The following is a 13,175-nucleotide window of genomic DNA, read 5'->3' on the forward strand; positions in this document are numbered from 1 at the left end:
TAAAATGCACCCCATAAATGTGTACTACCTGCTTTCGGCTATATTTTTCAGTGGCACATATTTTGGGAGTAAACAGCTGAAATATTAAATAATGTGTTCCATTCTCAACATTTTTGTTGCAGTATGCAGTTTGAAGGTTTGAGATAACTACATGTGTGGAAGTTCTTGAAGTATGTTTCTGAGAAATTAAAAATGGCTGATCATTACGATTATCATCTTTGGTTTCTTCACCTCAAAGCTTCACACAATTGTTTAGCCTTATTGGAGTTGTCAGACAGACTGCTTGGGCTGATTCACAGATAACTCACATTTAATGGTAAAACAATTGATGTTGTACAAGAACAAAAAGGCCACTTATAAAAAGATGAAAAAAGTTACTTGTTATGAATTTGCCTGAATTATCATACTCCCAAAGGCAGACTACTTCAGAATGAATGCAGTACCTAACCATTATTTTCTTGTTCACTCTAAAGCCTCTCCTCCACAACCATTTCTTCCTACACTGGAAAAGCAACTTCTGAAAAGTTGATCTTTGTTAAAAAATGACATCTTCAAAGTACATTGAATCAATATTTTCATGGACATACAGTGAGACAAGATTGAATACATTGAATTCCAATCTAACCCTTTACGATTTTTATTGTAGAGGTTTTAAAGTTGTATTTAAGTCTTCCTGTATTCCAGTACAACTTAGTACAAATAACAGAATAGCCTACGTATTGTGATTTGAGTTGGAACTTCATAAACAGTAGACAAATCCAGTCTAATGAATCTTCAGTGGAACCTGACATTGATAAATCAATACACATTAAATGGAAGCATTTAAAAAATACATTATCGCCAGACCTTATCAATAGAACGAAATATATTTTCATAACATAATACATCTCTCCATTATGTGAACAGCCACTTCAGTATGGTAGCTGATGGATCGTTCAGCAAAATGCACTCAGGGGTTTACCATTCCGAGACAGCCAGTTCACATGAAAATGTACATCCCCCTGCAGCACAATTTTCATTCTGCACTACCCACTGTTACAGGGTGCTGCCCCTGACCTCCATTGCCCACACATGACTGCACTGAACCTAACATTATTGCAAAGGGTCACTTTCAAAGAGGAAACAAACCAAACTCATCTTGGATCCAGTGAGCCATCATCACTTTCCAAGAAAACATTGAAGGGAGGGGAGGGGGGAGGAAAAAAAAAAAAAAATCATCACATTCAAACACAGGACATCCAAACAGCATGACAGTAAGATGCATCAACTTGTCATTTAGAGGAAAAACTAAACACTAATAAGTGACCCATAAGAAAATATAATGAATCAATTTACTAAGTTAGGACTTCACAAACTGTGATACACTATTCATTCATTGTTCTTAATAAAACAATTAGAGGCTGTATCAAAACATTTTATAAAAAAATTTGATTGAGCTGTCCTCAATCGATTCTCCTCATTTTCAGTTGGTTCTATTCTGGAAACTCTTTCTCCTTAATTTCTTCTATTCTGCCACATCTACTCTTTTACAAATTCCATGTGATCAATAAATCATATATACTTGTTGGCATTATTTCAATAGTACAGAGCCTTTAAGAAAATGTGAGAATAAGAGCATCAAAACATAAAAAAAATATTTACCACTTAAAAATAAACTGCAGGAGGCTTTTTTTTTTTTTTTTTTTGCTATTTCACAAAATCCTTGTGCCCATTTCATTATGAAAAATATTCAGAAGTACTTTCACAGGCACATTTTGTAAAAAAAAAAAAAAAAGAAAAACAAAAAAAAAACATCTTTACAATGCCATCAAGACATTCTCTTACAATCATGAAATTTTGCAACTAATATTAAGAAACTAGACATTGTATGTTTTGTACAATATTGGGTCATTTGGATGTAATGGAAAGTCTACATTAGAGAAAAAATAAGACCTGTTGGCACTGCTGTGAAACTGACCCTTTTGATTAGTAGGGGTAGAAACTGGGGTAATCCACCACTCCTTCACTGAAAAACATTTCTGTTCGTACTTTTCAAAGTAATATGAAAACCAGGCTTGGGTACTCACTGCCTGGTCATTTAAAGATTGCTGGGGAGAAAAAGGCTTCCTGCAGATTATTTCTATCTGGTAACTCACCCCTGCCTCGCCAACCCCAAAAAATACAATCTACCAGAACACTGTTCAAATATACAGTGGATTAAATGAAAAAAAATATTTTTTTTAGTCTACCTCTTGTTGATGTTATGCTCATTTTGCTAGACATATGAATACAGATAAAAATGGTACAATTAGTGTTAAAAGGCAAACCTTACTGAATCAGAACACTAACCTCAGTGCTGTCTGCATGACTGTCTAAGATGGTTCTTTTCTTCTTGATGTGTATGATTTCCCTAGCAAAACTTTGAACCAGCAGTCTTTTCGCATTGTCTTCTTGTATCATTTGAAAGTAACAGTTCAGAAGTTAAAAAGAATGCTGTTAGGAGAGTAGATTCGATTTGAAGTCATTCAAAAAAAAATAAAAGAAAAAAAAGCCCATAATGAAAGAATGCTCGGGTAGGAGGGTGCATCTCCCAAGCAGTTGTAGCCAAGTCAAGTAAACTCTTGGCGATGGCTGTTCTTGAAAACCACCACTTAATTCCTCCTTTCCAACACCCAACCCCAACCAGTTCCATACTGTACAATCATTAGAACCCCTCTTTTCACCCCAAAACAGACACTGGTATGGAACTGCAGAAGTCCCGTTTCCTCCTCTACTGGAGGCTCCTGCAAACATTATGGTGGCACGTAAGGTGGCGGGGATCTGTAGGGTGTCATGTTCTTTGGACGAGAACCTTTTCCTTCCATAGGGGCGGTGAAAGGTGGTGGAGGCTGGTAGGGAGGCGCATTAGGATCCTCGTCCCGCAGGGCTGTATACTCCCCTAAAAGGTCCTGGTTGAGGGGAGTGGTCTCTTGGCTAGCCATGTTGGGATACTCTGGTGGAGGTAGAGGGGGTTTCTCTTCCTGTAGGATTAAGGGCATGCTAGAAGATGGTGGGGGTTTTGAGTCATCCATCTCATCAGCAAATATGATGGGAACCCCTTTCTTGATAAAGGTGGCCTGGTCTTCAATGGTGAGCTTTCCCTTGCGCTTCTTGCGGTAACAGATCATGGCAATGATGCCTGCTACCAGCAAGATTGCAGCAACAACCACTGCTGGAATTACAGTGTGTAGGTACACATCATCTGTGCTCTGGCGTCCTGTACCTAGAGAAGGTGCGTCAGTTGGAGGGGGAGGAATAACAATCTCTCCTGGTGGCACAAACATGTAGTTGCGACAGCTTCCTCTGCCTTTAACTGTGATATTAATGGGTTTGAAATCTGGTTCCAGAGCATTATTGAAAGCGGAGGAGGGCCTGCCTGTGGGATCAGAGATCTTACGACTCATTACTTGGATTTGTTCTTTAGGACAAGGGTTCTGCTGGAGGCTGTTATTTGTCCACTCCACCACCATGGAGCCCTTAGTGATGTTTCTCAAGGTGACTGTGCTGCTATTACGGTCCCCAAATGAATAGGCTAGCTTCTTTATTAGCAATATCTTCTTGTGAATGTCATTGGTAACCATACGAGGCTCCCCTTGGAAACGGGCAACAAATAGAACGGGGGGCTTGTCACTGGACGGCCAACGATTAACACGTACCTCAAATGCATCTATGGAGCTCAATCCACCTTTGTCAGTTGCCTGCATAAAGTACTCATGCTTGCCTACGTGCTGGGAGTCTGGAAGGCCATACAATAATTGACTGGTACTATTGAACTGAATCCAAGAACCATCACCCACAACTTCATTGTGATTCATCCGCAAGGTCAACCTCAGTTTGTCTGTGGTTCCATCCTCTTTATCAAAGAATGTGTCAGAGGGAATTTTTACCTCAAAATAGGTACCAACCCATGCATTCACTTGATCAATTGGGTTGCGTAGCTCTGGTTTCTTATTGCTAGAGTCAGGCACAACAGGCGGAGGGGTTGTGCGTCTTGGCGGTTTGGCTGTGGTAGTCCTAGTATCCCTGGGAACAGGGGTAGTCTTCGGCTTCCTGGGTTTCTTTGTTGATGTAGGGGTCTTCGGTTTTCGGGTGGTGGATGTTGTTGGGGTAGGTGATGCCGTGGCCTCAACAAACACTGGCCTGGTCATGGTGGGCATGATGGAAATGGTGCTAGTAGTATCCATTACTCTTGTTGGCTGAGGAGGCTCCAATGTAGGAGTGTGGGCAGTCAGATCTTTCATCTTTATGGTGGGCTTCACAGGCAGAGGCACAGGACCTCTTACTGGAGGAGCAGAGCTTTCAGTAGTTGACGCAATGGAAGGAGACATAGGTGTGGGTACAAGTCGGGGAAGAGGTTCAGAAAAAGTTGTAGGGGGCAGAATTGAAGGAACAGGAGTAGGAGTAATGTTGAGCTGTCGTCGGACTCTCTTGGGTATATGTGGCTTCTTATTAGCAATATGCCATCCAACAACGGGATAGCCCAATTGTGCTGACATTGTTCCCTCTTTGGCAGGTACCTGGACACTGCTGATATCAGGAACATTGCTTTGGTCCAATGCACAACCCAGTTTCCAGGACATGAGGGCCCCATTTTCCACTACTTTTTTGGCATTTCCTGGTCCAGCCATGAAAGCAGACATGTCAAAGAGGCGATTATTGACAACAGGCAGGACCTTCATGTGCTGCAGCCCTACCCCAGAAAACTTCTTCATTTTTTTAAGCAATTCCACTCGCTGTTCAGAGTTCATCTTTGTGAGATCAGCATCCAATATGACAGTGAGCACTGTGACTGGTACCTCATTGCCACAGACAAATGGCTGAGCTTCATTGGTAGTTGACTGGAGTTGAATGGAGTCAGTTTCAGTATGGTCATCTGGGTGCACTTCAATGGAGAAAACTTGAGGGGAGTGGCTCCCATTAGTGTCAGACTCAGTCACAGAGACTGAGATGTAGTGAACACCTTTGTCAGCCTCTACTGGAAGGCCCTGTAGAGTGTGGCTTTCCATGTCCCAGTGTAACCAGGAAGGTAAAGTTTCTTTACCAGCCTCAGTTACCTGGAAAAAATTAAAGAAAAGAAAAAACAGGAATTTAATCTTTCCAGGTATAAGTTATGGGGTGGGAAAAACAATTTCTAACACTTTAGACAATAGCTACAAACAACAGTTAACATCAGGTTTTGCACATCACAAATCAATCTTTACTGACCTATTTAACCAGGCTTATGCTGAATAAACAATGTTATACCATTATGTTATTAACTTAGTGGGTCAGCCTGTTCAAGCTGCTATATAGCTGTCTAAAACAACATTCCCATGTTTACCCCTAAAAAGGTGCAGTGGGTAGCACAGTGGTGAGAATCAACACCTTGTAATCAAAGGACCAAAACTGGAGTTCCTGGCCTACTGTAGCAGCCTTGACCAAAGTACTTACACTGAATAAATGCAGTAAGAATTCCCTGTTATATAAAATGGAGTAAAGTACTTCGGTATACAAAACTAACGTTGTAAGACACCTTGGAAAAAAGTGTCAACTAAATTAATATAGAAATTTTACTTACTTATTTAGCTGGGGTCGTTAAGTATTATTGTGGTGTGCGTGCATGTGCAGGGTGGGGAGAGGGGGTGCAAATTTCATTGAAAAATGAAATGTTCCGTATCATTTTTACATTTAAAAACAAAAAAAATTCAGACACTGCGCAGATGAAAAGTCAGTGTTTCAACTTTTTTTGTGGATTTCCATTACCTACAACAGCGGTAGTAAGTAATTAACCTTTAAAGCAAATGCAACCAAGCTTAAGCAAAGATAAGCTAAACAAATTCCATACCAGAATGAGTCACTTCAGCCAATGGTACATGTTTTCAGTGTACATTTTAATTTTTCCCTCCTCTTCTGAAAAAATTTTTGTTTGAAATTACAAGAATCTTGCTGGTTAGCTGGTGGGACAGCTGGTAGCATAGTGGTTAGAATTACTGCCTTTGGTTTTGAAGGTTGCAGGTTTGATCCCCATCTCTGGCTGTAGTACCCTTGAGCAAAGTACTTACTCTAAATTGTTCCAGTAAAACTACACAGCTGTATAAATGAGTAAATAATTGTAACCTTAACATTGTAAGTTGCTTAGGAGGAAAAAAAATCATCGAAATGAGTAAACGTTCAATGCTTAGCAAAAAAAAAAAAAGTGTGTAGAAATTTTTTTTAACAAAATGTGTGTCATTCAGGATGAAAAAGTATAACACTAAAGTGCAACATGAGTTACTGACAATTTTTCATCTCACAAAAAGACCAAGTCAAATTAGCACACTAACAGTGCAGCACAATATCTGTATGCAAAATGAGAAAAATTAGAGCAATGGTGGGTGGGAGGCTGATTAAAATATTATACATGACATACGGGGAGACACTGCAGTACTTAAGGGGGTGCAGAACACTTGCTCATTACAGGCAGCGGAGCTTAATAGCCAGTTGAAACAGATGGAGACTGCTTAAATGAGACTGCATAGTTTAGTGAAATGATACGTAGATGGAAAATGACAATAGATTCAAATGAACACAATGAATGCAATATAAATGCATCCTTTATTTCTATTCTGTGCCGCCTCATCCTGCCGTTTATAAATCCTGTTTGATTAATTATGTAAAGCCAATGCTCCCGTGTGATACACCATTAATGCACAAACCAGTCCACAGCTGTCACATGGGGAACACAAGCAGCAGCAGCTGCACATTTTATTCCACTCTAATTTCTTTAAATAAAAAGCATTCACTGTCCACCTTTTTTTTGTCAGAACAGCTATTTCATAATTAATTTTAAATAATGTTTTAACGGATGCGATTAACCCACAAGAACACAGTGCCGTATATTTCTCTTGTCTATTTTCAAAAAGACAAAGGATAAACTGTCTATAACACACTAAATCCAGACTGACTGAAAACACTAACCTTAAATACCAGTAATATCTTCAGCTTCTATAAGCAGTCAGAGTTGCCAGAGAATGCGACTCACTTTTTCACTTTAATTGTATTCCCCCCATTAAATAAAAAAAAAAACCTTACTGCTGTATTTACAGTACTTGACAGTCACCAACCACGAAGACCCCGGATGGCTTATAAAACAAGAATTTCATAAAATAAGTTTGTGCAAAATATACCACTACACCAACCCCCATTTGAGTAAACAACCAGGATATACACATATCCCCACATTCACTAAGCATTATCCATCTATACATTCTGGGAATTGGTAAGTATCTCCCATTAACTCGTAGCAGACAGTATTAGCATCTATTAGCAGATGGAAGGGGGAGACGGGGTTCTGGAGCCAGCAGAAAAATCATGAGAATCCGCATCAAAGCTACAGGCATGCTGTCCCTTATAGATATGACTACTGTAAACCTCTTGATTTCTTCAAGGGTATTATCTGAGAAAAGCCTTCCTTGACAGACTGAGATGTAACGTACAAAATATTCATTAGTTATGAACAACAAACATTTGAAGCCATACCCTTAACCATACAACTAGAGTGTTCCTTTATAGAAGTGTGAAAAGTTTCGATTACCAGGGTCTAGACCATCTAAGTCCATGCCAGTTGCCTGGCATTGCACCTGACCTTTACCTTGCAGGTGGTGGATTTACAAAACGGCTCCACATCACCATTTTGGACTGGACCCAACAGAGTTATATAGGTTGCGCTGGCCACCAGGTACTCACTGGCAAACACCAACCCAAGACCTGGCTCCAGGGATGGATCCTGGTAACCATAATCTGGGCAGGGTACAGTTTGTTTTATGTGCCTCATGGGGGTTTTAGTCAAACATTCTTTGTCTAGACCCCCACCCAGAAGTGTTTGTGAAGTGAAATCCTATGAAGGATATCAGGCCCCAGATGATGTAGAGCTGAGGTTCATTAGGACACGCAAGCACGGAGCGAAACGGTGGCACAGCGAGCAGCACTGGGTGGTGCGAGAGGACGTGTGTTCAATCCCTGCTCAGCCTCTGTGGAGTTTGCACATTCTCCCCATGTCTGTGTGGGTTTCCTCCCACAGTCCAAAGACATGCTGTTCAGGTTCCCCCATAGGGTGAGAGTGATAGAGAGTGTGTGTTCCACTGATGTATGGATAAGTGACCCATTGTAAGTACTGTATCTAGCAGTGTAAGTCACCACAGCGAATAAGGTGTGTGGGCTCATAACACTACATAGAGTTCATTGGAAGTTGCATTGGAGAAAATGTTTGAGTACAATTTTTAAAAGACCACCCTTCCCCATAAGAAATTTCTTTCCAAGGTCTTCTGCTGCAATTCTCAAGTGTAGGAACCTTATGTGCTCGGTTCTTCACATACAAGTGCTGCCAATGTTCCCCAGGGATACTCAAACTTTGCACTATATATGTAACATAGGCTTGACCTTAAGTTTGAAAACGACCTTCCACTACTTTTTGGTAAAGCAGAAAATTACTTTTACAAAAAAGTGTGAATAAATCTGCCATTTTGACAACACTCAGGAACATTTATCCAATACATTTTTACCCCATCTTTCCCAGTACTCTGAAAAGCCTTCTTGTCTGCAAGATAAGCACTGTTTGCATAAGCAGCAAAGAAGGAATTCTCACAGATTATTTGTGGTAGGGGAAAGTAGGTCTGCAGTACATCATTATGAAGTTAATGGGCAACATGAACTTTAGACTGTTAAAAATAAATACACCAATTCATTATTTTATCAATAATTACAGCTGCCTGAAAAGCAGGGCTTAAGGGGGCTGAATAAAAGGAACAGTGACAAAATATGACCACAAATTTGTTTTAAAAATAAAAAAAAAAGCTATATTGAAAAAAATTGTGTGTGGAAGAAAAAGCTATTGTTAAAGCGGATTGTAGAGGCAATGAAAGAAGAGACAGGCATTGTCGACAGCTGAAAAGATAACATTCATATTTAAGGAGTAGGACGAGGCATTTGTGATATGATGAGGGTGAAAATGGGGGCTGAGTAGGCGAGGGAAATGGGCCCTGCTGGTTTTTCCACTGGAAAAATGGGGAGTTGGGAGGGGAGCTGCAAGATGGCCAAACAGATGCTCACTGAGGTCTGGTGTTAAAGCCCATTTTATGCTGTTAAAAATTCATAATGTACCATTCACTGTCTACCAGGAGGTCGGGGGGGGGGGGGAGCTGCAATGCACTCAACTGTTTTCTTTAAATCAGAAATGAAGCCTATAAAATAAACTAACCAATTAAACAGAAATAAAACAAACTTGGGGGGGGGCACATTTTAAGAACACCCCCAACAACACATTGTAGATCATCATACGGGAATATTTGAAGTCTTCACCTTTTAATCATATTTTAATGGAACTGTTTACAAAATGAAGTGCTTAAAAATGCACAACTCGGCAGGTTTTTAAGAATATCTATGAGGAATGTGACTTCCTCTGACTACAAACGTGAAATTGCAGTTGGAGGAACAAAAAAAAAATAAGAGCAAGGAGACAAAATCCTTAATAAATACTTATTTGCTAGGAATTCCATTGATTCCAATCTTATTTGTTCAGGAGAACCGGTCCCTGTTTTATAGAACCATATTGTTAAAACTCAAGAGCTCTGTGCCCTTTCCCCAAAGAATGGTACGTTGCAGTAAAACCTTTAATTAGGCATTCAGACGTAAGAGGAAGCAAATCTTTTCCTCCTGCTGTGGGAAAGGCGCTACAATAAAGGAGCCCTTGAAAGAAGGAAGTATGAATACAGAGCCCACATTCTGGCAGGTATGCTGCTAAAACTGAGCTGTTGGGTAAAGCTCTAGCTCCCTCATCTCACCAACAAGATAAACCACCTCAAGTCTGCCTCCACTCAGTTGCAAGTGTACCTCAACGCTAATAGTCCTATTTTCAAAGACACCGATCTTAGTATGAGACTCATGATGCTGAGCAGTTCTGGTCCTGGAGGAGTTCAACACACCTTCCTAAATAAAACATATGAATCACTAGGGAAATATAAGGGGAAAGGCATTTACATAGTGTAAATACTTAAAATGTAATGTCTCCCCATTACTCACGCATATTTATGCTTGACTACCTTAGTAACCTGACATGTTCAATAAACTGTTCTAGGATACATTTGATTTATTCCACAGATTAATGAAGTACTGAATATAGGGTTGCCAACCACCCCGCATAATACGGAATCGTTCCATATTTAACGGATAAGAGTTGCGTTCCGTATTAAAACCAAACGGAACAGTTTGTCCCACATTTTAACCTTTCACACAGAGACATTTAAAAGTATTTATTACATATATTTATTGCATACATAAATTTTGCATACATTGCATAAAAATGTTAAGATTAGGAAAACAAATCACAAAAATGGATGTGAAACAGAGCTGTGTCGCGTGAGTCCGACTGTCATTGGGCGTTGCTACCTTACCTGGATGATGCATTTGACAGTGGGAGGAGGGTTGAGAGGAAGCCATCCCCCACTGTGAGAGGGTCAAGGCAGGTAGCTACTAACTAGATGACTAGATCATGTCATCACGGCTACTAATAGTCCACCTCGTAAACAGAAATGATTACAGAAGTATGAAAAAGAATGGGAGATGGCAAACGAATGGCTTAGCAAAGTCAGGAATAATGAGTTTATGGCAAACTGTAAACTTCGCAAGACAGATTTTTCTCTCAGCCACAGTGGAATATGCGACGTAAAACATGCGCCCACGGAAAATCATTGATGGAACGACCGAATGCCCAAGACCCAAGGTGCAATTTCAAGTGTTATAAATAACCTAGGCAGACTCTATAGCGATATGTATGTAATGGTGTGTGAGACTTTAGCATGACATTAAAATTAATTTATTTTTTACAACTGACATGTCAGTGAGCTAAAAGCAAATTAAATGTGTCTCATTCATTTTAGCATTTAATTCAGTCAAGCAGAGACTTTTTTTTTTTTTTTTTTTGTTTGTTTTACACATTAGCTACGAAGAAATTCTGTGTCCCCCTTATTTTCCTATCAAGAACCCAAAAGTGTCCCTTATTTTCTTCTGCAGGGGTTGGCAATCCTAACTGAATATAACATTCCCACCAGTCAGTGGTGCTACTGAACCAAAAAAAAAAAAAAAGTACCACGGACAGGACACCAAACTGCATAATTATGTATTTCTTTTTGCATTTTATCTGTACATTTTCCAAGACAGCCCACAACAAATCAGAATGGTAATCATGGTAACCACAGACTTGTAAAACAATGCCTGACACTGCTCGTGCTCCCTTGTGGTTTTAAAAAGGAGATAATTTTTCAGCAAAACGGTCTGCCTTTACTTATGGTCTCCTCCACCATGGTATCCTGCCGCCCTCCATCCGCATTTTAAAATTGGCTCATTCTCAAAACAGATTTTTCAGAAGAACTCAAACATTTCCCAAAATGTCTTATATTTCTGCCAAACAGAGAAGAGGAGAATCTTGTTACAACCTAGTTTCTATGCTGAGAGATTGAAAATAATGAAAAAAGGATTGTGCGAGTGGCTGCTTGATAATCCTAAATAATTTACCTTTGAGCAGTAACAAAAAGACTCTTGGTTACTGCCATTTTTATCTGGGCCAAAGAGTGTTCCATTGCCATCCAACCCAAGGCTAAGATTGATTTCTCCTTCCGTGACAGGATGCGCAGACAACAAAACAGAGGCCGGGAGGTGGAATGTAGGGAGATGAAGATGGGCAACAATCCTTGTGTTGAAAGCCTTTCCCTCTATTATAAGGTGTATCAGCAAGAAAAGGCGTAAATGATGACAGGCTACAGAGGTTTCATTGAGTGTTACTTTTCTTCTAATACTCAAGAACCAGAGTTGTAGAAAAAGAAAGCACCACGATGTCAAAAATGTCTAAACACCTTTGCTTTGTCCTTATAAGTCACAGCACCCTCCCAAGTACAAATGTGTTACAAACTGCAAGAGCACACAACTAGTCAGAAATATGTCACTGTCAAAAGGTATGAACTTCGGACAATACTTCAGTAACTTGTTTCTAGTCGACAGATATTTTAATATTACTCGTTATTTTACTTCAATAATCTGTCATAACTTTACTCAATCTTCCAGAACCATTCATAAATATTTCAGGAGGACAGCATAATATCTCAATTTTAGATGCATATTTATAACCAAAATCCATCTTTAAAGCCACACTTTAGAGTGTTTGTTCAGGATTTGCATACTTATAAGATAAAGCGTGAAAAGACGGTGCACTTAGGGCAAAAAAAGAGAAAGACATGTGTAACCACCTGCTTAATCACTCTTCAAGGAGAGCCTGCACAGAGTTTGGTATGAAAGCTCAATTCATAGTGTAGGAAACACTGCAGGGCTATGAAACTGCTTTAAAATAATACTCCTCCGCAAAGTCATTGTGTGTAAATCTTTCCTTGTGCGTTAAAACTATGTTTCTATCGAAATTGGACGCCGAGCCACGCTTCATCTCTTCTTTGGAGAACACTTATAGGAGCTGACGAACACTGTCACCGCAAATGAGGGAAGCCGCAGCTCATGAACAGCAAAAGGGACCAAGTGAAGTAAAAACTTTACATGTGTTGTGTCTTCTTTTGAAAAGCCTGTCCAAACACATTCCTGTTGGAGATCAGAGTGTGGAAATGGTAATTAGTTTAGTTTGGGGAAAATATTTTGGAGGAACAGCTGTACCCTTGTGAAGAAAAAAAAAAAAAAAAAACACACACACACATAGTGGGGGAAACTGCTTTGCATTCTTTGGCCACAGCTGTCAGGGGAGATTTAACAAATGTGCACAAAGGGCGCTTGGTGGCAACTTAAAAATGTATTTGACAGGGCAGAAATGATCCTCTGAATGTAGGATTACAGAGGCAGTCGGGGAGATGCCCAAACTGATTGGGGGCAGTGGCAGACAATAGCAGGATATGCGCCGGGGTCAGTCGTTCGGAGCTTGGATCCTCTGAAACATCTCATTTGTGCTGCCCACACGTAAAGACATTCTGGGCATGCGGACCACTCGGAGCCATTTGAGGGGAAAGCAGGCACACAGCGAAAGATGACAATCATTGGGTGGTATTGAACAAACTGTACCCAGTGTCAACGCGCTGAGCTCATCTTACAAAATTTCACTAGGCATTCCATTCCTACAAGCACAGTATGAGGATACATCATTGACATCTTTG

The 13,175-nt window shown here is 40.0% G+C and overlaps 1 protein-coding gene across 5 annotated transcripts in view; it reads right to left on the reverse strand.

Annotated features, from left to right (window-relative positions):
• Positions 1 to 1,783: 1,783 nt before the first annotated feature.
• dag1 (dystroglycan 1) overlaps positions 1,784 to 13,175 on the reverse strand; it is a 33,067-nt gene continuing 21,675 nt past the window's right edge. For all 5 annotated transcript variants that reach the window (XM_018747141.2, XM_018747118.2, XM_018747127.2 and 2 more), the window contains exon 3: positions 1,784 to 5,072. In XM_018747141.2, coding sequence (XP_018602657.1) covers positions 2,772 to 5,072 — 2,301 coding nt within the window. In that variant the 3' untranslated portion in view covers positions 1,784 to 2,771. The remainder of the gene's footprint in view (positions 5,073 to 13,175) is intronic.

This window comes from Scleropages formosus, chromosome 22 (assembly GCF_900964775.1).
Source record: "Scleropages formosus chromosome 22, fSclFor1.1, whole genome shotgun sequence".
NCBI lineage: Eukaryota > Metazoa > Chordata > Actinopteri > Osteoglossiformes > Osteoglossidae > Scleropages > Scleropages formosus.